Genomic DNA, 27,852 nt, shown 5'->3' with positions numbered 1-27,852 from the left:
AGAAGAAATGTTGTATTACCGCTTTTTAATTGGAAGAATTGCTTTAATTTGGGCTTATGAAGAATTTTAAGATTCTCACATAAAATTAGAAAAAATTTGATTCTTTAGTACTATAAAAAAATTTTGAATTCTTAACAAATAATTGTGTCGTGCCGCGCCTATTTTATAAATAAAGTTGTATCACACAGAAGCCACTTTTCAATTTCAGCCAAACAGCGATACTTGTCTACAAATTTACTTTAACTCACGTTTTGTTTGTACTCACAGCTGTGCACTCTAGTTCGTATAAAATTCCATGCGTGTGTGTGTGTATGTGTAAGTCTAAAAGTTCTTCGCTAAACCCTCTTTTTTTCAAAATGCTACTCAGCAATAAGCACCAAGCGCAAATGACTTTGAAAAGTAAGTGACTTAATAGCAAAGGAAAAACTTTTAAAGGGAAAATTTTAAATCAAAAGAGTTTACAATCAAAAAGGCTTAAAAACAATTTTGCAAATGTCACGGAATAGTCCTTTAGTCCCTTGCGAACACACTGCTGCAATTACGCTAGAAAAATTGTAAAAGATAATCAAGAAAGTAAGTAGAAGGCGAGCAGCACCGAAGCATCGTACCCGCCAGCATTGTTTAATCCTCAAGGATGTCTGACGCATACATGCGCATACTTTGCTGCTTGCATTTGTGTCGGGCTATGCGCTACTTGGCTTCATTTGGCTAGTTGGTAGAAACAATGAAAAATAAAAAATACAAAAATAAGCCAGGCAAGTGTTCTTGCCCTCATTTTGATTTATCCCTCTCACTCTCTTATTCTTTAGATGTATTCTCCCTTTTTCTGAATTTTCCACTTATACCTTTGCCGCATGCCGCCAACTACTTGCCTTCAGGTAATTTGTAGCGCTAATTACTCGTTATTTGTTTTATGAATCCCCAGGTTATTTGTCCTTTAAAATGCTTTGTAAATTATTTGAAATTTTTCTCGCCACATTTCTTTCATTCCGCTCGTGGCGTTGCTGCATTTCTTTGGCACATCTCTACGTAATTAAGTTACACTTTCAGCCGTTTAATTTATCTCTACTTTGTCCGTTTTTCTCTTTGCAGGACCTCCCGTACTTTCCGAATCCATCCAAGGTACATCGGGCCGATTGCCTTGTAATGTGACGCCGCCCATTCTTGAGGATCGCGTTGCGCTTGTAATTTGGTTTAAAGTGGGTCTGAAGACGCCCATATACAGGTGAGTGACGATATTGCTTTCTTATAAAGAAAAAAGAGAAAATAAAATAAATAAATTAAATAAAATGAAACAATAATTTATACAATGTTTGATGTGCACAATTGCTAGCAGGATTTATATGAAAATATGGGGAACGAAATAGTAGATGAGTTGGCAAAAAGTGCTGTTAGACTACCTTTTGAGCAAAACCGCTAAACACAATATACAACGAAATGGACGACCACATGAAAAGCAAGTGGAAGCTAGGTGGACTAACCTGACCACATGCAGAACAGCAAAAGTCATGTGTAGAACTAACGACAAAAAACTGGCTCAATTCGTACTTACGCTCTCGGTAAAGGACTGCAGAACTATCATAGGTATGCTAACAGGCCACAATCTATTGGCTGCATACGCGTACAAGATAGGGATTGCTAACACGGACAAATGCAGAAAATGCAGAGAGGATGTTGAGGAAACTTTAGAGCACCTTCTGTGCGTTTGTTCGGTATTATCAAAAACGCGACTAAGATGCCTGGGAGCCCCACTGTTTGAGGATCTGGAAGACGTCTCAAAAGCGGAGCTCCTAACTCTACTTAGATTCGCCAAAAGCGCTGACATCCTACATGATGCCTACTTTAGGTATTCATAGAGGTCGGTCTCCATCTGGTATCGCTAGGGACCAAAAGGTCTATGCGTGGCTTATTGCCAACCAGGCTAACCTAACTTAACCTATATGAAAATATGAAAGGCTGGACCAAATGCCAGATTGTATTGGATTTGTATGTTTTTCGGATATTACAAAGTCCCTCCTTTTAAAAATTGAAGCTGCCAATAAAAATGATGGGTTCGCGCTCGCTAATTGCTAAGCATTGAATAGCTTTATGTTAAATATACTTACATACGAGTATATGAGAAGTTAATTATTTCCCAAGTATTCGTTTTTACACTCTACGAAAATTTCGTGTGCTACATACGAGGTGGTTCAATAAGTACTCGCGTTAGCAATGAGGACACCATTTCTTCAAAAAAAACTTTTTTATTTATCAACATAATCCCCTTTTAGAAAGGTACACTTCTTCTAATGCTCCGCCCATTTTTTTAACCACTCCAAAAAATAGGATTTGTCTAACTCACCAAAATACGCCTCTTTCGCGGCGATGACTTCCTCGTTTGAACTAAATTTCTTTTTTTTGTTAGGGAACTAATAGAAAAAGTCGTAGGGAGTCAAATCAAGTGACTACGAGGGGTGCAGCCGCAATTCATAATGCAAATCATGCCGTTTGACGGCGACAAGTCCAGTAACTCACTGTAGTATTGCCCAATGATCGTTCTTCCTTTTTTTAAAAAAATCATCAGGATGACGCCATTTGCATCCCAAAAAATTGTCGTCCTGACTTTTTCAGCCGATGGGACTATCTTCGCCTTCTTTGGAGTAGATTCACCGGGAGAAATCCATTGTTTTGATTGTTGCTTAGTTTCTGGTGTCTAATGATGAATCCAGGTTTCAGCAACGGTGACAACTCAACGCAAAAATTCTTTCGAATCTGGTTTAATTTGCTCGAAACACTGCTTCGGAGTTAACAGCCGCATCCGCTTGTTGTCCACCGCGAGCAATCGCCGCACCCATCGGGCCGACAATTTTTTCATCGCCAACTTATTGTGTAAAATATTAATAGCCATTCCGGTCAACACACCTGTGACCCCTATGGCGCACTTTCGTTCTTCGATTAGCTAGAATCATATAGTGGACTTTTTGAATGATTTCCTCGGAACCACGTTTGCCGGGCGTCCTGGTCGCTCCTCATCAAAAACAGATGTTAACCCACGTTTAAATTCGTTGAACCAATAGCTAACTGTGGTTATAGATGGTGACGCGTCCCCATAGACAGTATCCAATTTTACTTTTATCTACTCGAATTTTTTCCCATCTAAAAACAGAAAGCGAATTACCGATCGATACTGCCTTTTTCCATCTTAGCGAAAATCACTCAGCTTCTGCATTGCTGTACTGGTTTATTTTACTCGATACTGCTTTCGAAAAATAAGGATTCAAGCTAAACTGCTGATATATGCTGGATTTTAAAGCAGGTGTACTTTTCTGCAGTATTATCATACGCACTATATAATACCAAGAGAACGGTAGTCTATCTGTTATCAAAAGAGAGTCGATTGGCGTTGGTGGATAAAAGTAAACGCTACTCCTGTTTCATTCTCCTTCCAAGTTGCAAGGTCCTTGGTGTTGGCTAAAAATTGGATATCTACTGTCTCCTTTCTAGGGAGAATATGGATATTCGTATCTTTCACATCTAGTTATCTAAATCAGTTGAAAACTGTAATGCCAAGGCACCGCGCTAACATTCTACAGTATTCAGAAAGAGAGTCCACACTGTTGCATGAGTCTAGTCCAATTCTTCGCCACTGCTTGACTGTCTTTTTCCTTATGTCTTTTGAGTTTGAAATTTGGTGTAGTCTTCAGTATAACGAAGCTCTGTAAAAAAACCCCTTTTCGATTTCATCGACGAGTTAAGAGGCATAATTACACATGGCTTTTCTGGCTCAAAGCCGACGCTGGTATACAGTAATCATATAAGCGTATAAGCGACATCGCTAATAAGAGTTTCAATAGTTTAGGAGCCGACTGCTCTAAGGGTCACCTCTTGCCAAAATAGGTCAGCAGATACATACGCCGATGTATATCTAAGGCTACACTGCTTTTACTATTTGCAGAAGTTAAGAGTGGTTGATTTACAGTAGAGATAAAACTAGAACTTTCTAAATAACAAATAGTTAGGTAATCATTAAGCAGATTTAATGCACGAAAGGCATATATTATTTTTGCGAGACTGTCATTTCTCTTCATTTTTATTAAATGTCTGGTAAAGCATTTAGGGTAAAATCTACGAACGAAATTAAAATTCAGAATTGTGCCTATTTGATTAAAAAACTTAAATATATCTAGTTTGAACCAGATTGGCCGAAAATTAATATTTTTCGTGATACCCCACTGCCACTCAGTAGATCCAGGCAAACTCATAAGCCATCCCAAATATTGTCCCATCAACTCAATAAAGTTTCATTACAAGAATCCTCGTTATTACTAAAGCATAGGAAAAAATGTTGTATCCTCCTTTCTCACAGGACTGCCAATGATTGAGTTCTGACCCCTTATGCCAACTCTTGAGCGATGAATTTATGCAGTTTTCCGATTGTTGGCGCCAGAAAAAAAATTAACCGAAGGTCTCACTGGTGATACTGGTAGTCTCGGACGATATACGGGCGAACGATATGAAGTAGTACCAACTGCACACTGCATGTATCTGTAAAACAGCTCATGACATCAACGTCAAAATCGTTCTAATGACAGTTCAATATATTGTTTATAAGCCATCAAAAGCATTTCCGTCTCAGTTCTTTTGAATATTTTTTTTTCTGTGATGGAATTCAAACGTAATAGTGTGATTGTGTTATATTTGGCTGGAAAATCACAACCAGCCATTGTTCGTGAGCTTACCTCAAAGTGAATAAACTGTTTGTGTATCGCACTATAAAACGTTACAATGATACTGGTAGCATTGCAAAACGCTATGGAGGTGGCCCAAAAAAATCCGCAACAACGCCAGAAATGGTTCGGAAAGTAAAGGCTCGACTTAAACGAAATCCACGTCAAAGAGGAAGAAAAATGGCCAAAGAACTGAAAATATCGCAAGACAGCATTCGACGCATATTGAAAAATGAGCTCAAGGTCAAGGCTTACAAGTTCCGAAAAGCACCGTTCTTTCACCCCAGCAATAAAAAAATTTCGGTGCGAAAGAGCAAAGAAGTTGTTGCGCTTGAACGAACGTGGCGAATTTCCTAACATTGTGTTTTCTGATGAAAAAAATTTCCCCATTGAGCAGTTCATAAACACTCAAAACGATCGTGTTTACTTGACCGAACGCTCATACGAGAATTTGAGCCTACGTATGGCCACTTGAAGCAATTTCCCATCGCAAGTACTGGTTTGGGCCGTAGTGACCGCTGATGGACGCTCTCCAATCGTTTTTATCGAGCCTGGTGTCAAAGTGAATGCTTATGACTTATTATCGGGAAAATGTTTTAGAAGCTGCTTTAGAGCCGTGGGCACGCAAACATTTCGGTCGCAGACCATGGACGTTCCAACAGGACTTGGCACCATCTCATAAAGCTCGTGTGAACCAAGAATGGTTAAAAAATCATGTTCCACACTTCATTTCGTCCACACAATAGCTTTCGAATTCGCCGGACGCAAATCCGGTGGGCTATTCCATCTGGTCCATTTTGGGGGGCAAGGTGAGGACTAAAAAGTACGCCAGTATGGATGCGCTGAGAAAAGCGATTATACGAGAATATCTCAAGATAACATTCGTGCAGCATGCAACTCATTTTTTGACCGTTTGAAATCTATACTCAAAACAAAAGGTGGTCATATCGAGCTAAAGTGAATATATTTTAAAATTGTAATAATTTTTGAACAAGTTTATCTTTGAAATCAATAAAAAGTAATTTCACACAAAAAGTTATGGTGTTTTAAATAGGTAACACTTCATATCGTTCACCCTGTACAATCACATTTGCTCTCACTTGGTTTGCTGCCCTGCTCGTGGCGAGTTAGGCATCTTCGCTCTCCGTCTTTGCAACGCCACTGATATATTTGAATTTATTAAAGACTGCGCGATAGCGAATCCACATGACACAGGATCGAGAGTCCAGGACAGAGGCAGGCTAAACAGAAGAGCTTCAAATAAGCTCCTAAGCCTGGATGGAGTTAGCTTAAGAAATCTTCTCAGGAATCAAGAATTAATGGAAACAAGCGTCTACTGTTTTTCGCGAATTAGATAATAAAACTCCTAAGGGAATCACTGTGAATGTGGAGCTCGCGCAAGACGAAGGCTCATACACATGGGTGGTTGTACTCTAAATCCACTTTTGATAGGGGAGGAGGTACTCTGAGGAGGTACTCAAATTCATCAGAAGTCTCAAATGTAAGATTTGGGTACAATCATAATAGACCACGTCAGAGGTCGCAGGACATTATGACCCAATTATAATAATAATGGGCTTAAACGTTGAAAACTGAATCAGAATATTGCTGGATTTTGCTTTTTTACTTTTATTTTTATTAGTGTCAGAAAAATGTCTTTGCTGTCGTTTTCACCAGCTTTGCTATAGATTTTTGCTTATTTTTTGTTCAGTAGTTACATCTATTTTGGTTTATTGCATTAGTGGATGATGAAAGGTGGGTAGTGAAATGTTTTTAGCCAAACGTAGGAAAGAGGACGCAGCACTCCTGGTGAGAACAAGTGTGAAATCTAATCAAATTTAATTCCAGGGAGCCAGTAAGAAGTGAAGTGTATTTGCCATTGTCACAGTTTATGTATAAGTTGCGCTGCTTCCAGAAAATTTCGTAGTCTTAATGAAATCTGATTAGAATAGGAATTGAAAGTAAATCGCTAAATCGTCTTTAAATCTCCTTCATGCTCCGCCACCCTGCAATTTATTTTTCTGTCTTTTTAACTTTCTAATTACTTTTTGATTATAATGAATGTAATAATTTTTGTTTATCGAAAATCGAACTTCAACACTTTTCTCTGTCACCTCATAAGCCATCACAGAAAAAAGACTACTGTGAGATATTAAGCACGCACAAACTTTTCCAGACGCTGGTTATTGTCGAATAATAAAAATAATGGAAAAATAAATGCATTCATAGTAAATAAGGCGGGAATAGCGTAGACCAAAATGATGCGGCGAAAGCCAACAATGAGATTTTGATGAAATTTTTGTGATTATTCTGCAACTACTGGAAGAAAAAATTAGCAAAAGAAAAAACTCACACAACACAGCACTCGTAAAGTATTTGTGCATTGCACGGCCAGTAAGCGGTTGCCGGATGGCAGACGAAAAACTTTAATTAAAATTTTGGGTAACATGTGCGCTTACATAACCAAAAACAAGGCGAAGAACAGAACAAAATACAGAAAAAAGAAATCTCAATAACTATCACAGCAAGTAAAGCACAAAATAAGATACTTTGGACAGAGTGAAAAGAAAGCAAGCAGACTTTTTAAACAACGAAAGTTCACAGCTGTTGCACTTGCCGCTGTTGGCAGAACATATTGTTGTTTTTGTTTTCGAAGATAATGCTGCAAGGATAACAGCCACTTAGTCAAGTTATTCTCGGGCCAATAAATGAGTGAACGAATGTAAGTCCACGTAATTGAAGCGACTGCTACAACGAGAAAACTTAAACTCTTCTGCAGAAGAGCCACCGCACGAACGACAGGCTGCAGTAGTTAGGAGTCGAAAGAGTTGAAAATTAAATAAATATTCCTCGGCTGTAGTTGAAAATTTAAACATTCATGTGGTATGAACAATTCCTAACAAATTTAAAGCAACACAAACCGTTCTGCATCATTTCTTCTGTGTATTTGCGGGTCGGCGAATTTGCAGCTGACTGCATTGTGCTGCTGTCCATATATTTATACACTGTGTTAAATAATTAAAGCCGCGAGGACTATTTGATTAGTTTGGTAGTTTATATATTTCTTATTCAATTTATTATATTATTTGTTTTTGTGAAAATATAGTTCATTCTACTATAAAAACCATAAAAATCCTGGTCTCAAATTTTGTGCAAATTAAAAAGAAAATTCAAAAAGTGTACAATGTAAAATTTCACACTTTTTAAGCTTTTTCTTATTTCCGATTCGTAGCAGCTCTGTGCAGAAAAGAAAGCAGAACTATCGTAGGTATACTGACAGGCCACAATTTGATAGCGGCGCGCGCATAAAAGATAGCTGCAGATTTTGCAATGAACTGGAAGAGAGGGAAACGCTAGAACACCTTCTATGTTCTTGCCCTGCGTTAGCTAGAACCAGATCAAAATGCTTAGTAGCTCTACAATATGAGAGGTTAGAATGCCTCTCGGGGTTAGAGCTTCATAGTTTACTTAGATTTGCAAAAGACGGAGACGTATTACAAGATGTCTACTACAAGAAAACGTAAGGGTCAAGCTCTATTTGGTACCACTAAGGAGCAATAGGTCTATGTGATGGCTTTCAGCCAGCCAGATCAACCTAACCTAACCTTTTTCTTAGCACAAATTTTTAACTACTTAAGCTGGCCTGTTACTTATGCAAATACACTGAGTTTTCCCAACTTACATACAGTTAACGCTGAATATTGACAAGTTTTGACTATTTATTTATTTTTTAATTTCTATTAATTTTATGCAAAAATTTAGTTCATATTAATACAAAAACTACATAAAGCAAAGCCGCTGACCCGGCGACCTTTGTTCCGTCCTAGAGACAAAAAAATAGCAGATTTTTGATTTTATTAAGTTAATTTTTTTATTAATCAAGTATTTCAATGAAGCTTTAATAGATTGCACTCTTCAGTTAAGCACCTTGTGATACACGACATTTTTTGTGTTATTATCAGGTGCAAGAACAGACAACGCAGATGGTTTTCCGACCCGTGAACATGCCACATATAATTAACCATGTGAGAAACATTGATTTTCTAGATTCAGACCACAAACTTTCAAGGATTGGCCTTGTGATTTGTTAATGGTCATGGCGAATGCAAGACAGATCGGAAATTTAAGTATTTTAAATTCAAACGGAAGATCGGTTGGGATCATCGGGATCCTCGGAATGAGAAATTCTTCACCTTCGAATTTTCCTTTGAGTATCACGTACCGTTGCAAAGTTTTGGTGGGCTTATGTTTCGAAGCAGGATTACTATCGAGCCAACTTTTAGGCGTAAATTGTGCGGTGGTAAGCCAGGCACATCCACGGAGTTTAAAAATTCAATTGGATAGTTGGTGGCTTCATCTTCATTTGTTACACAGTCAATGGATTTAAATGTATGCATTGTTCCAATGATATCATTTTAAATTATGTAGTTTAGGTCATCTACCTATTTATTCTTAGCCGCTAAAACTGCTTATTTTCGTAGTTATTAATGTTGTTTGGGAATACTTTATTGATAAGTTCGTCTTTCGATGAGACAAAGTTACAGAAATTCTGAGGAAATGAAATCAATCCGCTCGATTCGTCGACAGGTACTCGACCATTACCGATAGTCAGTAATTGCTCAGAGAAATCTTCAGTAGATGTATCATTAAGTGATGCAATTCTCATGTTTGTTGTCAGCTGAAGTTTCTTCACATAGCGCCATAGATTCGATGATTTGAGGCAAGCGTTTATTTCGTCAGCATCCGTTGATGTTGGAATTACTGGCAGTGTTTGGCGGAAGTCGCCAGACAGTAAAATCATTCCAAAAAAGTCAATAATGGCAATTTCACTCTTCCACTAAGGCAGCACAATGCAAACGCTAGGATGCAAGCAGTAATCAGTATTGCAATCATATCGAAACGCTGCTCGATTCAAATCAGTACTTGATAATTCTCTTCTTGTGCGTCGAAAATGATCTACTTGTTGATATCTGTTATTCGCTCGACGATTTCGCATTACCAACGGAGACGTTTCACGGGGAGCCTCGTTTTGCTCTTGTGATTGAGAAGCACGAAGTCAAGCCATACTAACGCGGCGCTCTTCACGGGCAATTCCTTGTGCTTCTTTAGTCGTTTCATTCGCAATGTTTCGTATCCTTCTTGCATTACGGCTTTGTCGGGAAAGATTCGATCGTCTTTCTACTTAACCATAGGCAAAATTACGTTTAGCTGTAATTTGCGTGTTATTCCATATCAGATGCGTTTTTGTTATACCACATTTTATAGTGATTTCACGTAAACGCGTTCGAATGGGATAAAAAGTATCCTATGTCCGTATTTTGCTTCTAAGCTACCTCTCCACCAATTTTCAGCCAAATCGGTTCAGCCGTTCTCGAGTTATAAATAGTGTAACTAACATGACTTTCTTTTATATATATAGATTTATAAAAATTCGGAAAATTTTCATCAAAACTTCAAATTTATTTTATAAGAATTTCTGAAAAGATTTCAAGCATGCAATTTTATAGCCCAAATTGGCCAAATTTTTTAAAATTTTATACAAACATCGAAACTTTGCTTTATATGGTTTTTTTGTGGTATGAACTATACTTTTATAAAAAAATAGTCAAAACTGATTAATATATATTTGGTGTACACTTTCTTTCGATGCTGACGTATTTAACGCAGCTTGAATGCAGCTCAAATTTATTTCAAATATTATTTTAAGTGTTATTAAATTACAGTTTTTTTTTAAACTATGTTTAAAATATTTGGGCGAAATTTTGATGTACTTGCCACGACAAAACGATAGCATAGTATTATATAATAAAGTGCTAGTTTGAAGTTGCAAATCAATTAGATTTTGTCTCTATAAATTTACGTTGTTGCACGCTTTCTCAGTATAAAAAGAAATTTTGTGCTGTATGTATAATTGGCGCGGACACCCTTTTTGGGTGTTTGGCCGAGGGGCTCCTATTTGTGGCGTGCGTCTTGATGTTGTTCCACCAAAGGAGGGACCCATAGATTCAAGATGATTCCAAACGGCAGATATTATTTATGAGGAGCTCTTTCATCCCGAAAATACACTCAGAGGTTTGCATTGGCTGCCGAGGGGCGACCGCTATTAGAAAAAACTTGTTCCTCATTTTGTTGTTTCACCGAGCTTCGAACCTACGTTCTCTCTAACTTCCGAGGGGTAGTCCCGCACCAAACCATTCAGCTGCGGCGGTAGTTTTTCATACTCAAATGCTTGACTAAATACGAATCAAACAGAATTCGATGAATATGGTGCAATGAATAAGTGTAACATGCACTATTTGGCTTTCCTCTGTATGCCTTAGGCTTATTTTATGAACCTGCTACCAAAATGATATTTCACATATTGAATAACACCCTGGTCAAGTGGTTATATTTTAGAAGTCATATTAAGATACCAATTGAATGGATTCCAGTTTATCTTCTACGGCTTTTGGGTGTTCCGGACAATATTTGACGAATATAACAGCTTTCGCTTTCATGTTGAATTTGCTTCACCAGTTTCAAAATCTGTTCTTCAAAAAGCTGTCAAGTAATCCATGCTTTGGAATTTACTTTATAATCAGCGGGTTACTACTGAATAACTCAAAAACATCGAGGTTTGTTACTTCTTCGAATCAGAAGAATTTTAAGTCATATTTGCTGACATTATAAATGAGCTCGCTATCTTCTATTTTTGCCACCATGGCATTTTGAGTTCTTGAAAGTTAAGGTTTATCTGGTAAACATTTAAAGAACAAAACCTTTTTATCCACGTTAAAGAATAAATTGCAATGAAATTAAATGTTAAAGTACCACGAAGAACCTATCTTGTAAAGGAAAAATCTAAGACTAAAACTTAAAGAAGGCATTTATTTGACTTAGCAATACTAAAGTTATCAAATCGTGGCTAACTCCTACTGGGAATATTAACATTGATTCTGCTAAGGAGGACAGAATAATTAGTTTTTTCAGAAAAAATATTGACTAAAAAGGAAGCTGATAAATAACGGTTGATTTTTTAGCTATTATCTTTATAAACAGTTAGTTTAAACAGCTGACGCACGTTTCGTGTTTTGTCTCACTGTCAAACATCTTCAGTTTGGTCTCTAATCTGACCATGAATCGTCTTACAAACGAACAACGCTTGCAAATCATTGAATTTTATTATAAAAATGCATGTTTTGTTAAGAAAGTTTATCGCGCGCTTCTTCCATTTTATGGTCAGTTTAATCGATCCACTGAAGCGGCTATTCGAGTTATTGTGACTAAATTTAGAACCAAATTTACATTATTGGACATCAAACCACCAACACGCTTACGTAGAGTGCGAACTGAAGCAAATATCGCAGCTGTATCGGCCAGTGTTAATGATGACCCTCAATTATCGATTCGTCGCCGTTCGCAGCAATTGGGCCTCTGTTACTCAACAACGTGGAAAATTTTGCGAAAGGATTTAGGTGTAAAGCCTTTCAAAATACAGCTGGTGCAAGAATCGAACGACCTACCGCAATGCTGGATTTTTGGTGAATGGGCTTTTGGAAAGTTGGCCGAAGATCCACTTTTTTATTGAAAAATTATGTTCCGCGACGAAACTCATTTTGGATCAATGGGTACATAAATAAGCAGATTTGTCGATTTTGGAGTGAAGATCAGCCAGAAGAATTGCAAGAGCTACCAATGTATCCAGAAAAGGTCACAGTTTGGTGCGGTTTATGGGCTGGAGGTATTATTGGACCGTGCTTCTTCAAAGATGCTGCAATTCGTAACGTAACAGTGAATGGTCGGGGCTACCGTGAAATGATATGCAACTTTTTTTTGCCCAAAATGCAAGAACTTGACTGGCATGACATGTGGTTTCAGCAAGACGCTGCCACTTGCCATACAGCACGCGTAACAATTGGCCACCCAGATCGTACGATATAACGCCTTTAGATTATTTTTTGTGGGGCTATGTTAAAGCTCATGTCTATTCAGACAAGCCTGCTTCAATTAACGCAATTAGCTTCATGCTATAGGCTCGTCTTCTTAATTCTCTGTCTGCGAGGTTTCGCTTTGTTGTACGGCGTCGAGGTCTATCTTTTTTCTCTGTAACACGCCTTCAAAGCAACCTTTACCTTTATTTACCCTTGCTTGTCTGTTTGGGTACTTCAGCTGTCTCACTGTCTAGGCTTTTCACTAATGTCAAATATGATTGATTATAAATCTTACAATGGGTGATTAATTTTGCGCATCTTGAGCCCTTGAGTATATAAATAAAATGACATTAGACTCAAGTTTTAGTTGCTAAAACTTTGAAATTCGCTGGAAATCATGTTCGGGTTTTTTGCCAATCATCCAATTATTTGAATTATAAAAGTAGTTATAAGATTTGTATCCACTACTTTTCTCAAATTCACGTAATTTTGACTTTGAACTGATTTCAATACTTACACGAAGTTATCCGAAACTTATAACTAATACAGTTTTTATCACTTGGCGTTCTATTAAATAATGATAAAGTGCCATCAACCTCAATATTGAAATGACTTTGCGCCATATTTTTCCTTAGAGTATAAACGATAGAAATTTTATGCCACTTTTTAGATTCTTATCAAAAATGTCCTCTTTAACCCTTAAGCGTAAAGCTATTTTCACATATATTTGTTAAAAGTAGCCTTCGTCGCACCGACGTGGTCGTCGATTTTCTATATAAAAAATGTCCCAAGCCACTCTATTTTCCACAATAATAAACCTTAATAAGAGGGAAAAGAGAGGCCGCAATGACAATCAATTGGATCGAAAAATGGGAAAAGAGAAGGAATGTTCGTTTTATGGTCAAAGATTTACCGCTAAAGGGTTAAGATAGTTATCATACTTTGTCTGTACTAAATAAAATGTTTTTTTTTTTGTTTTTTTGAAGTTTTATAATGTTTCTTAAATATTTTTTTTTTAATTTAGATTCGTAATCACCGATTCTAAAAACGCTTCTATAAAACGTGCTACTATTTATAAATGATGGAATATTGGATCAGCCATTTCGAAAAACCTACCTTCAGATTTGTAATAAACGACCTTACAAATCACTCTATGCGAAATTTGCTTAAGCCTAGAAGGGCACTAATATTTTTAGGACGAGAAAGACAATCTTCTCCGAAAAGACGAAACCTATGTACTTTCAAACTTACCCCAGATTGCACATAGACCCGAACACCATATAAGAAAAATGCCCTGTTTTATTTGGAATATTTATTTAATAATTTGAATGTTTATTTATTTTAATATAACTTCAACTTAAGCACTAAATTATCCATATCAATTTTTATTTTATTTTTTGGTTCAGAGCCTCTGACAAAATAAAATATAAAAGTAACACTGATCAAATTAAATTTCACAAATTAGTGCTGAAAGTACATTTTATGCTTAAGACTAAAATAAAAACTCTATTTTATAACTCTTAAACTTTATTTGGCCCATTAGACACTGAGAACAATTTTATGCTCTCCAGACAAGCCTTTTTGACATTTGGCACGTGAAGATTTAGTCATTCGCCTTTTGAATGCAGGACAAATCGCGCAAATTTTTCTTTTTTTATTAGTTACCAACTCCCCATACGTAGTCAAATAGTACCAGGCGTATGATTATCGGGACATTCCTGAATAACTATTTCCCATATCTTCCTTACTGAATCAAATTCGTTAGCCGTAAGTTGTATGCTACTGCTTTAGCATCAGATCGCAAGCAGAGCATTAGAAATTGTTATCTGATTTGAGTCATTGTAGAAAGATATTCAGATCCAGAGTAGGAAGAATCAAATAACTCTGCACATGTGAACTGATTTTCCTTCATGGCAGCTCTTAGGGTTAGCATACCAACCAATGCTTTAATTTCTTGAGCATTTCCTTCTCTTATTTGAGCTGCATCTATGCATTGATGCTCAATATTTTATCCGTAAGTATGAGACTTTGCGTCGACACTTTTTTCCACGTATTATAGTTTTCGGAAATGTGATTATACAGGGTGGGCCATATAGAGTTTGCTTTTTGAACCACCTATTTTTTTGGGAATGGTAACACAAATGACATGTCAAATGTGTCCATAATTTACTTAAAAGTTTGACATTTACGAAATGGGACGCTATACGCGTGAACAAAATTGGGAAATATTGAAAACCTATTTCCAAAGTGGTGAGTCTTCTTCTTCTTCCGCGGTTACAGTAAATGGCGAGCGTTACCGTGACATGCTCAACGAGTTGTTTCCAAAAATGAAGAAGATGACATGGACGACATTTGGTCTCAACAGGACGGTGCAACTTGATTAGTTTTTTTTTGTATAGCCGATTCAAAAAGTAAATTAGAGCTATATTAGAGCTTTCACGCAAAATATTAAAGAGGATATCATTTTCATCTGAAGAAAAATGTTCAGAAAAATTTTCAACTTCACTTAGATCTCCCAAATTAGGCTCAAGTTCATCAATCCCACCATCATCCTCATCCGATCAAATAATGTCATCGACCTCAGCCTGAATATTGTTTTGTGATATTAAATTGAATAATTATAAAATAAAATAAGCTACGTAAAAATAAATCCTGAAAATCCTATTGCTTTGTTAGCAAAAGCCACATAAAAGACATTTCGTCTGCAAAGTGATATCGAGAGCCGTCGAACGACAAAGAATATGCGTCGAGAGTTAAAATCGATCAATTACTTGAAATTAGTGAAATCTTTGAAGGGCTTCTGGCCCATAGTACATTGTTGGGATACCATATTTTTGATCAATGTTTCTGGAATAGCTAAACAAATGAAAATACTAGCCTTATTTTTCGAAATTAGCGAATTATCTGGAATTCGAAATAATAAAAAAATAAAATAGCTACTCGTGTTGACTTAACCGGTTTCAGTTGGAATCGCATATGCGATCTGATTAATAGCTCAGAATATAAAAAATATAATTAACGAAGATTCTTGAAAATTACTTATTTAATTTTGTTTTCCTTCCAAAAATTTTACAAACGCTGCATATCTTTTGGTACATGACACTAACGTACAACACAATCAGTTTTTATCGTTATGTTCCCAGTCGGATGCAAAAAAAAATGCAGCTACTTTTAATGTGCTTGCCAAATACTAATGTGGAATTTATGACCTCCATTTTTTGAAGTTCGCTGAAAAGAAACCAGTAACTGCTACCTCTTAATTTCACTCATTTACTTTCACTGCGCTACATCTTAATTACTTCTACGAAGTTCCATAGAATGGAATGAAGTGTCACTTTGCATACCAGATATACCATTTCTGTGCATCCTTGACGCTTCTCCCCTTTCACTAGTTTTGTTAATTTACTGCGTTTCTCAGCTCATTATTATTCGCTATTTATTTTGTTCAGCTATGCGTCTGTAAGTCAGTTGGAAATTGAACATTTCATCGTCTCATCACAAACTTAACCACCATTGTCACTTTGCATACCAAAACACCCTCTGGGCCTTCATGCCTGCCAGCGTTTTGAAGAACAACAATAAAATGCTCTATTTCGTTACTTCACAACTTGTCACTTTGTCAAAAGTTTGGCGCTTTGCCGTCTGCGTATATTTTTTGCTTTTTTCTTCTTCTTCGTCTAACTGGTGTCTTTGACTCTTTGCTTCGTGCTGTACTCGTAACACTCGTCCTTTCGTGGCTTCCCACTTTGGTCTTTTATTATCATCATCAGCATGGACGTCACCCTCTAATGAGCTGCGAAACTATTCTGTGCGCGCTCTCGCATTTCTCGATGAATTCCAATTAAGCTTCTTGGCATTTTAATTGATTTAAAGTAAAAGTTCTTCAGCTTTTCAGTGCTTAACAACAGACAGCGCGAGTCACTGGACTGCAATAATATAGCGAATAAGTTTGGCAGCAAGGAGACCATGACACTAATCAACTACCAGCCAAATAGTTAGTCAGTCGAACAAAGTGCCATGTCTGGCAGACCATTTTGACTTTCTATTTATTTATTTACTTTTTTTTTCCTGCCGGCTAGCAAAGCTCTTTCATAAATCGATTGCCCGTTCAACTTCTTGGTATCATTTTAAGATATTTTGCTTGTTGTTTGCTCACATTTCCTGCAGCATTATTGTCCGAAAACTTACAATGCCAAGTTGAACGGAAAATTGATGAGTAAATTCTTCACATTTTTTATGTATTTTACTCGAATTTATTTCTATAGAATACCTATACTTATATATATATTAGTTAAAATTGTATAAATTCGTAGTTTTTATAATCCATTTTTTCTTCTTTTTTTCTCTTTCCCTTACAGCGTCGATACGCGCGACTCGAGCTTCTCAGAAGGCACTCACTGGTCCGATGAGTTGTATCGCGATCGTTTGTCCTTCACAGTGGAAGGACGTTCAGGGACGTTGGCAATTAAGAAGACGCGCCAAGAGGACACTGGCGAGTACCGCTGTCGTGTCGACTTTCAAAAGAGTCCGACGCGCAACTCGAAAGTGAATTTAACTGTCATAAGTAAGTGTTGCTGTAGTTCGTAGCTCTTTTGTACTGTAGTTTGTGTGGCGGTAGATGTGGCATTCAGTTCATTCGAAAATTAAATTAAGTTTTGGCTACAACAATTTGAATGTTGCTATGTTGTAGTAATTTTAGTTATTTAATTTTGAGTGTACTGCTTTTTTATATTTCTTCGCCTTGCGTCATCTCTCCTCCATTCCTTTCTACTGTACAAATGCTCGAAGGCAATAATTCTGCCTTGGTGATATTCTATTATTAGTTCGTAGTGGCTCTATGTGCATACGTATGTATGTATATAAACATTTAAAATTTTCTGTGCTTTGAGTAGTTTGAAGTTCACTAAATTCAGGGAAGGCGTAATCATAAAATAGAAGAGATTTACGCAGTTACGAGAACAAGCAAATGGAGTAGTAAAATTGGATTGCCTGAGAAATTTCTGAACTAATTAAAAGAAAACTTTTAACATGCAACAAAGGAGAAAAGCTATGTTATTTAGGATTACTAACGACTATAATTTTCATAGTAAATTTTTCAGCTCGCTGTAAGTTGCGAAAGTAGTCATAGATACTTAAAGACATTATGACTGAGGCGATTTTTGATTAATTTCGTTTAATGACATCGCGCCCAGAACATTACCGTTTTCGAGGTATTTGATTTTAAAGCTTACTTCAAAAACATGTATTTTTTTTTTTTTGCCTTGTAAATCCACTTTTTTTAATGTAAGTTCAATGGCATGAATTTTTCTCGTTTTCAGTTAAAGGATATGCCAATTAATAAAAATCATCAATAAAATTTGATCCAAAAAATGACAGCTAAAAATTAGATTAAATCGTAAAAAAAGAAGCGTCTTTAGCAAAGCTGATCCTGGAGAAATACAGGGTTACCCATATTCGACGGACCCGACGGAATTCGATGATCCTTTGGGCCCATTCCAATCGAGGAGGCTTGTCCGCAGGCAACAATCTTTGCGTCAATTTAATCTTATACGGGAATAAATGCAAATCAATGCAGATAATTCCTTGTAAAGTGATCCGAGCAATGCCCAATTGTCCTTGTCGACGCCTTGGTCTGTTTTGATTTGGCCTCTTTGGATTAGAAAGAGCATCACCAGTCGAAAATCTTTCGTACAAACGTTTAATGGTGTTCTTAGAAGGCGCACTTTTCAAATTATTTAATTTTTTATACGCACGTTGAGTTTCCACAATTGACTTCTTTTGTTGAATGTAAATTTCAACAATTTGGGAGCGCTCGCGTGGCGTGTACTGTTCCATGGTAAAAATCTGCTTGGAGTGACGCTTCCAACGCGGTATGTCATTAAGCGATCTGACGTCTCTGTCAAAAGATACAGGGTTGCCAGATGGGTCCGTCGAATATTGGCAATCCTGTAGAAGCTTTTTGTTTTGCCGGAAAATTTAAACTCACATTTTAACTGTTTTCACTGAAAGAATGAAATTCAACTATTAACAGACTTTTTTTTTAAATAAAAAACGGCAAAAAATAACTTTTTTGCTCGAAACTTAAAGTACTAGAAAGGTTCCTATATAATAGATTGGATCCCTGGTTTGACAACATCGGCCTATTGCTTCTTATTAGCATAAACCTTGTACCCCACAAGTTTGGTGAAGTCAAATCGGTCAGTCACTCCAGTTACGTAATCTCACTCACGCAACTCAGAGATACTTATATGTACTAGGCTGTTCAATAAGTTTTGTGCTTCAATAAAAAAAAAACAGAATTTTATGGGTTAAAATATATTTTGTTATTTAGTATAGTCGCCCTCAACATCCATACAATTGTTCCAACGAGCTTCCAATTTATGAATTCTATCCCTGAAGTGAGAATCTGAAAGGGCTGCAAAACACGCTTCCACAGCTGTTATAACCTGACAGTTTGATCAAAAACGCTTTCCACTCATGAATTTTATTAGATCTGGAAACAGACAAAAGTCGCTAGGGGCCAAATCTGGTAAAATGGTGGATGCTGCAAAAATTCGAACTTTAATTTATGGATTATAGCCATTGCCAAAATGATCTCTACGAAAAATATTTTTTTTCTTTTGCATACTGGATTTTTTTCACCAATTTTTTCCTTCAGCTGGTCTAAAGGGGTGAAAATAATATTCAGAATTTATTGTTTTACCAGTTTGCAAGTAGTCCACTAACAAAATTCCTTTCGCATCCCAAAAAACTGATGCTAACACCTTCTTGGCCGATTTCTAAACACGAACTCGTTTCGGAGCCGAGGAACCAGGTTCACACCACTCCCTAATCTCTTGTTTTGATTTGGGATCATGGTGGAAGACCCAAGTTTCTTCTACTGAGATTAATCCGCGGACAAGGTCCACTTCATCCTTTCAAAAACGGTTTAACTGTTGCTCAGAAGGTCGCGTCAGAATGTGTTTTTGTTTCGTTGTTAGCGAATGCGGCACCCTCTGGTTAACATAGCTTTCTGAAACCCAATACTTCAGTCAAAATATTGATACTTTGCCCAATGAGATGCCTAAGGCTTCTACTAAATCTCATTTAGTAACTCAATGATTTTCCAATACGATATCCTGTAGTTTTTGTACGATTTTTTCTGATTTAGCTGTTGCTATAATATTTTTGGACGTCCTTGACGTGGACCGTCGTCAAGGCTTGCCCGACCACGTTTAAATTCAGCATCCCATCTTTCTACTGCACTAATTGAAGGCGAAAAATGCTTAAACACCTTGAACATTCGTTCCAAACATAAAAGTTCCATATAAAAATAAAAGTTCAATCACTGCACAATACTTGATCTTTTCAAAATACTGTGACACGTCGATGCTTGTACGAGGGGTGCCTTTTATATGTCGTGATTTGGCAACCCTGGTGTTGCAATCTGGCAACTGACAGAGTTTGACATTTTTTGGCTTTTACGTACTCAGAACGTTTTGAAATACCAGCCTTATTTGTGTTGTTTACAGTAACTTAAAAGATTCATCTCGGTCCAAAAATGGAATTAAATCGTGAACATTTTCGTGCGATTATTTTTTACAACTTTCGACTCGGATTAACTCAGCAATATTGCATGGATGAACATAATTCATTTTTTGGCGATGAAGCTCCATCAAGCACCAGTGTTTATTGATGCTATGGTGAATTCAATCGTGGTCGTAGTTCACTCCAAGACGAATTTCGTGAAGGTCGTCCAAAATCACTTGTTGCTCCGAAAACCATTGATGCTGTGCGCGAACTGATATTGCAAGATCGTCATGTGACCTATCGTGAGATTGAGACAGTCTTAGGCACTAGTGGGACCAGCATACCCTCAATATTGCATAAACATTTGACTGTCAAAAAAATTTGTTCGCGTTGGATGCCACACAATTTGTCAATCGCTCAAAAAAAGGCTCGTGTCGATTGGTCGAAGGAAATGCTTAAAAAATACGATCGCGGGGCTTCGAAACATGTCTATGACATTGTCACAGGTTATGAATCATGGATTTACGCGTATGAGCCCGAAAGTAAACAGCAGTCGACTGTATGGGTGTTTCAAGATGAGCCAAATCCAACAAAAGTTGTTCGCGCACGAAGCACTTCCAAGCAAATGGTCGTCTGTTTTTTCGGAAAAACTGGACATGTCGCAACCGTACCACTAGAACAACGCAGAACAGTAAATTCTGAGTGGTACACAACCATTTGTTTGCCGGTTGTCTTCCAAGAAATTAGGAAAACCAATCGCCAAAGACGGATCTCTCTTCACCAGGACAATGCGAGCTCTCACACATCGGCTCAAACAACTGCATTTTTGAGCACCCAAAACATCGAATTAATGGGTCATCCGCAGTATAGTCCTGACTTGGCACCGAATGACTTCTTTTTATTCCCGTACTTAACAAACAAACTGAGAGGTCAACGTTTTTCGACACCTGAAGAAGCGGTTGCGGCATTCAGAATGCATGTTTTGGAGGTACCTCATTCAGAGTGGCAAAAGTGCTTCGACAATTGGTTCAAACGCATGCAAAAGTGTATGGATCTTCATGGATAATATTTTGAAAGACAATAAAGTGATTTTCGATTATTAAAATATGTTTTTGTTCTCTAATCCCGACATATAAAAGGCACCCCTCGTAAACAAAGAATGAATTGAGAGACTGAAATGAAACTTGAAGAATGTACCAACATACCAAACAAACAAACAAAAAATAGGCTTGCGGCAACCCCCTCTTATCGAGCCGCAAAACTGATTGCACAACCTAGTAGTCCCCTAATGCCCCAAAAGTGGTATCACTTGCTGCTCAATAGTGTGAATTACCATGGTAGTTTAAGATTAGTGACTGTCTGATAAGTAAACAAAAAATTCTAGTGATGGAATGAAAATAAAAGCCACAGCCTAGCAACATTGACTCATCTTTACTGGATAATCCCACGCATACATACATTTGTATGTAGCTGAGCATGTCACCCTGCATCTTTCCAATTAGCTAATGACAGTTGCAACTATTTTCCTGAATCAATCACTTGAAAAAGATTAGAGTTTCTAACTACAATTTTTGATATTATTTGGTTTTTGTTTTATTTTAATGAATTCTCAAAAATATCATTTTGCCCAAATGTCTTCTCGCCGCAATGAATAATGGATCGGAAAGTTTAATATCTCACAAAATTGTACACACAAATTGAGCATAAAACTCATTTCGCTTCAATTCTCTTTTTGATTTAAATTCTTTTTGACCAAACAGTTATTTGCCTTAAACGAAAAAATATTGCAATCATCTCACTTGTGAACTGAAATGAGTTCTCTACTGACGCAGCAACTAAATTTAAATAAATATATGGTTCAAAGCAACAACTAACAAGTTCCTTTTAGTGGTCGCAAAGGTAGTAAAATAAACTTTTATGGGTCAAAATATAAGATGCAAAATTGAATACAACCCAGTTTAGAGTTACCATTGGTAACACACATACATCTTCAACTAGAAATGTATCTACTTGTACGATTATATAGGTGTATGCATATGTGCATATGTGTGTGTAAAACTACTTCGGCATCTCGAGCGCATAGATAAATAATACCAACGGACTAACATTTTTGCACTTTTCATTTCACCTAAATAACATCAAACTTTTGTGTTGACTTTCAAGTAGACACATGTGTGTGTGCGTGTATGTGTGCATAGAAAGAGCTACTGAAGCTTTTACCCACTTTGCCTCCTGTGTTTTCCTGACTGCACTTCCTTATAAATTTAGCGCAGCAAAAGCATAAACAGAAGAAAGTTTGCAGTGAAATTTGTTATGGTTAGTTGAGTTGGTAAAAGTGCTGCCAACTACGGAAAACGAAGTAGTAAGGTGAGGAAAAGTACAGCGGAAATGGGCAGCTCAAAGTACGGGAACTGAAGTTTGTGGCGACTGGTTGGATGGCTGTTGCTTAAATAGAAAAAATCGCTATTTACTGACATACTCGTACATATATATTATATGCAATAGCAGTGCATATAAGTCCACTGCAACACACAAAGAATCTAAACTAACGCCGGAATATGTGCAAGCTGCATCTGGAGGCCAACCTATTATACAGTAGTGTGCGAAATGATGGCATTATAATAAAAAGTGCTCATTCTTTCACTTTTCGCTAAGAAAGAAGTGAAGTATAATATTTAAGATATTAATTTGTACACTGCATTCGATAACTATGGACAGCGACTTGCTGACAAGTTTGGACAACTTATTTATTTTTCTTGCCTTTCTAAAATTTTTGCTTGTGAAAATATAATTCACGTTCCCAGAAAAAAAAAACATATAACTCGAAGTTGGGAACGTCGTCCAAAATTTATATAAATTCAAAAAATATTCATAAAATATTTTAGTCAAAATTTTTTGGAAAAATCTCAGTTATGCAGTTTTATAGCTCATTCAATTTTGTTGCAATAAAGTACCAGTTGGAAGTGATTAAAAAGTCGCGCTGATTTTTCATAAATTTTTTACTGATGTTGTTAGGTGCTCTCGTCCATAAAACAAAAATATCGGGCATTCAGTATATGGAGAAAATGCACAAGAGCGTCAGCAAATTATTAAAAAAATTCAATTTTGAAGCCTGCACTTTATTATATCAAAATCCCATAAGCAATTTGTGATTTTGAAATTTTGAAAGCAAAGTAGATCTAGACGTAGGTACGCAATAAATATAGAGAATTAATTTTTCGAAAAATTACTTTGAATTATTCTTATATCAACCCATGCGATACACTAAGCGCAAAAGTTATTATGATTAAAGAGTGAAATTTTGACACAAATTTGATGAATTTTTCCTTTTGCAAATATGTATTTCACATTTGGCTCAAATTGTTCTTGTTTTTCTATCTTTTTCGCAGCCACATGCGTAACAAGGCCTTTGCTTGAGCCTCTTAGTTGGTGATGCTTCACTTACCTCGTTTAATTTTCTAATTTTTAATTTTGCTCCCAGTTTTGACGTGTGGTCCAATAAGACTCCAAGGGTGTATGCGGTTGTAGCTCATTGTAACGGTCAGGGTTGGGCATTTTGCACTACCTCTAAATTGCATTATCATTAAGTTTGTGGTGGTAGTTAAAATAAGGGTTTCCTTATCACTAAGTCTTCAGTTCCAGTCCACTTCCATCTGATGCCCACTGAAACCACGCAAAGCGAAATATCGTCATGTTCTGTTTTCGTTCGCATACAAAAATACAACCTTATTACTAGCGATGGTTAATAAATGTCACAACGCAACTACTAAAGTGGGTAGTTTCTTTTTTAATGCTAATCCTTAATTTGTAACACAAAAATTAAAATAAATATTTTATTAAATTAATTATTGTATATAAAGAAAGAAATAATCAGCTATTTATATATATATATATATATATATTTATCTATTTGTAATACTAATGTGTTAGAAAGAAAGGCAGAGTCACAAGTACAAAATTTTTTTAACAACAGTTTCGTCGTAGTGCTTTTAAGAAACTGGTACAAATTTTTTTCTAAGTTCGAACAATTGAATCATTGAATTTTGTAAAGCAACAGAATGTGCTTGACTGTGTGACTTATTAAATTCAAATAATTTTTCAAGCTATTTTCTGTAAAAGGGGTACTTTGTGCGATAGTTAGTGCTCACCTGTCAGGAGTTTTTTTTTTTTTTTGTTTTTTTTAAGGAATAAATGTTGAAAAAATGTATAGAGTATATTCAAGTATGGAATAAAAAAATTTAGTTATTAAACTCAGGCAATTTAAAAAAAAAATTTATTGAACGGAAGTTAGGTTATCGATTTATATTTATTTGATTTTCACAGAGTGAATGAATTAACATTGAACATATTAAGACCGTGAAATTTCGTCTGCAACATGCTTTTGCTTGCCATGAAATATTGCTAGCAACATTAATTATCAAATGAGAAGAAACGTCAAATTTATGAGCATCGCTCCAAAAGCAAAGAACATAAGAAATTTTACACGTACAGGGCCTGCCATCTATCGTTACGGATTTCAACTAGGTATTATTTGAAGAATGGTAACACTTAGCTGTCATCTGATTTGACAGAAAATTAGTTTTATTCTTCCGCTGAACGAAAATGGTTGTTCCGAGAAATTGAAGAGGAGGATATTGGTGGCATTTGGGTCCAACAAGATGGCGCTACTTGCCACACAGCGAATGCTACAATCAATCTTTTGCGCACTGTCTTCGAAGATCGCATTATCAGCCGAAATTCTGATATCGTTTGGCCGCCTCGAAGCTGCGATTTGACGCCGTTGGATTATTATCTTTGGGATGCCGTCAAAGACCAGTGTTATGCCAACAATCCAGCAACAATTGATGCACTGACGACCAACAGACGCGATGTCACAGCTGAAATACAGCCGCATACAATCGAAAATGTGTTGAAAAATTGGACCAATCGTATGGGATGGTGCATGGCTAGCCGAGGCAGCCATATGAATGACGTTGTGTTTCATCATTAACCGGAAGGATTGTACTTCAAAATAAAAAAAGCAGATAGGAAAAATATTGAGTAGTTTCTTTTTTATAGCATTTTTAATTCCGTAATGTTATATGGCGGACCCTTTATTTCACGGCAATGCAATTTGTATAGATTTTGACAGCGATTTCACGTGAAACTCGAACTTAGTACTATGCTTTAAGTAAAAACTACGACGAAAAGTTATCGATATCGATTATGAATTTCTTGCTTAGGGAAAAATTATCTACTATTTACTTGGAAGTACTGGAATCACTGGCGATTATTTTGAGTCTGGAATGCTCATGGCTAAAAAAATTATTATTTTTTCCTACTTTAATAAGCCAGACTCCGTCTTCACATTTTGAAGCTCTTATAAATCTCAATACTTGCATTGCTTTACAAGTGAAACGTAACCTCGGTGCCTGACTGTAATTCTATAAGTAAGTCTATACTTTTTTAGGTGGATCGACAAAAATTACTTGTATACTAAAATAGATCCAAATATGTAGATGCAACATATTTATATTGAAGATTTTGATGTCGATAATGAAGTGCCACCTCAATTATTGCACTTTGTATATTACGTGGCGGCCGCCATAGCCGAATGGGTTGGTGCGTGATTACCATTCGGAATTCACAGAGAGGTCGTTGGTTCGAATCTCGGTGAAAGCAAAATTAATAAAAACATTTTTCTAATAGCGGTTACCCCTCGGCAGGCAATGGAAAACCTCCGAGAGTATTTCTGCCATGAAAAAGCTCCTCATAAAAATATCTGCCGTTCGGAGTCGGCTTGAAACTCTAGGTCCCTCCATTTGTGGAACAACATCAAGACGCTCCCCACAAATAGGAGGAGGAGCTCGGCCAAACACCTAACAGAAGTGTACGCGCCAATTATTTATATATATATTTTTTTTATATTACGTGAGATGTTTGAGGATGTCGTAGTCGGATGGGTTTGCGCGCGATATGCAATAGCAATAGGCATGAAACGTCAAAACGTCAAAAAAAGTTTTTTTCTCTAAGCGGTCGCCTCTCAGCAAACTGTGGCAAAGCTCCGAGTGTATTTCTGCTATGAAAGTGTTTTTCATAGGGAACCATTTAACGTTCGTTGGCGGCATAAAACCTTAGCTGCTTCCATTAGTGGAAAAGTGTCAAGACGCACAATAAAAATGGAGGAAGAAGCTCGGCTAAATATCCAACAAAGGCTGTACGCGCCTATTAAATGTTGAATTAATATATAATTAAGTCTTACTCTGTACTACTGATGTAAATAAAAATAAATAAACAAAAAATAAATAAAACAAATAAAATATAAAAGTTTAGAGCCATCCATCGCCAATTGTTACTCACCTTTTCACACATATTACTGAGAGTAGCCCTGCTATTAATTCGCTCACAGCTGTACTCATGCACATAGTAATCTCTTGCGTGTGTATAGGTATACGATTTTCACACATGCACCGCATTCATGCAACTACATAGAAGTAAATATAAGCGGGTTCGCTGCAGCGAACTCTTCTGATGGCCTTAAAGTAAAGTAAAAGTTTTGCAGCAGGAAAAGTGCCAGTGAATGCCCCAGTGCGCCGTGAAAACTTTAAATGTGCGTGCTAAGTGTAAAGCACTTGGCATACACGGGCACACATAATAAAGGCTCAGAACCTTGGAAGTTTTTTTAATTCTCAAGTAACCAACAACTTACACTTTCATCTGTAAAGTCAAGCGTTTAAGAAGCTTAAGAATATCTCTAATAGCAACGAGTTATTAAAATCTATTCCACTATAAAAATCAATATACGAATACCCCCACTCCCCATCAAAGCGTTGCTGTGCAATTATGCCAGTTGACAAAATGAAAGAAAGGCGAAACGTAAAAATGTGGAAAAATCACTGCATCTAAGCAGAAAATGTTTCATTATGCCACACAAGTCATGACGCTCGATGCTACACAGCTACACATCCACACAGCTACACTGCCGCACTCACCGCTTGTCTGTCGGTTTGGTATTTTATTGCTGTCTTGCATTTCCCATGGCAGCGGGTGGCAGGAGAAAATCAGAGCAGCGTAAAAAATACAGTACACAATAAAAGTTTCAAACAAACACACACACACACACTTGAACGTAAATACGCATAAAAAACAGAGAAGAAGTACATCTGTATATTTGTGAAAATTCCCCAAAGTATGGTATGCGTTGATGGCATGCCAAGCCATGCGGGACGTATGAGTATTTTTTAATAAAATTCCTATGCTTGATCTTGCCACACATGTTCGCTTGTGGGCGTTCGTTAGCTCGCCCCTACTTAAATCTTGTGTTGCATGGTACATTTGCGTGTATGTGTGTACATGTAAGCGCACTTTTTTTGTGTTTGTGTATGCGTGCGTATGTGGGCACTTGCCCTAACAAACTGACTGGTTGACTGACATGCAGCTTAGTTAGCTACCAACTGTTGAGAGACATCTTGATGGCGTTGACGTCGACATGCAATGCGTTTAATGAAAGCGGCAAAGTAACTTGAAATATGTATGGAAACTAATACTGCATATGTAGTGAATATAAGGCGAAAGTAATTTGATGGGAAATAAAAAAATGCGTGCTCAAGAATGTATTGCGATTATTTTCTTTCGGTTTCAATTTGCGACTTCCTCATGAAATTTTAAAAATTTGCAATGAAAAGGTAGACTTTCGAAATACACTCAGCTGTGCATGGAATGCGTACATTTGTGTGTGGGTTCAAAAA

The 27,852-nt window shown here is 36.8% G+C and overlaps 1 protein-coding gene across 1 annotated transcript in view; it reads left to right on the top strand.

The window, feature by feature from the left end:
• Positions 1 to 356: 356 nt before the first annotated feature.
• The window catches only part of LOC129244248 (hemicentin-1), a 216,812-nt gene continuing 189,316 nt past the window's right edge, over positions 357 to 27,852 (top strand). Inside the window, exons 1-4 of the mRNA XM_054881864.1 lie at positions 357 to 399; positions 810 to 878; positions 1,093 to 1,225; positions 16,975 to 17,180. Coding sequence (XP_054737839.1) covers positions 357 to 399; positions 810 to 878; positions 1,093 to 1,225; positions 16,975 to 17,180 — 451 coding nt within the window. The remainder of the gene's footprint in view (positions 400 to 809; positions 879 to 1,092; positions 1,226 to 16,974; positions 17,181 to 27,852) is intronic.

The sequence above is a fragment of the Anastrepha obliqua genome, chromosome 4 (genome assembly GCF_027943255.1).
Source record: "Anastrepha obliqua isolate idAnaObli1 chromosome 4, idAnaObli1_1.0, whole genome shotgun sequence".
Classification (NCBI taxonomy): Eukaryota; Metazoa; Arthropoda; class Insecta; order Diptera; family Tephritidae; genus Anastrepha; species Anastrepha obliqua.
Note: the sequence above shows the minus strand (reverse complement) of the source record. Positions and strands in the feature narration are given on the sequence as shown.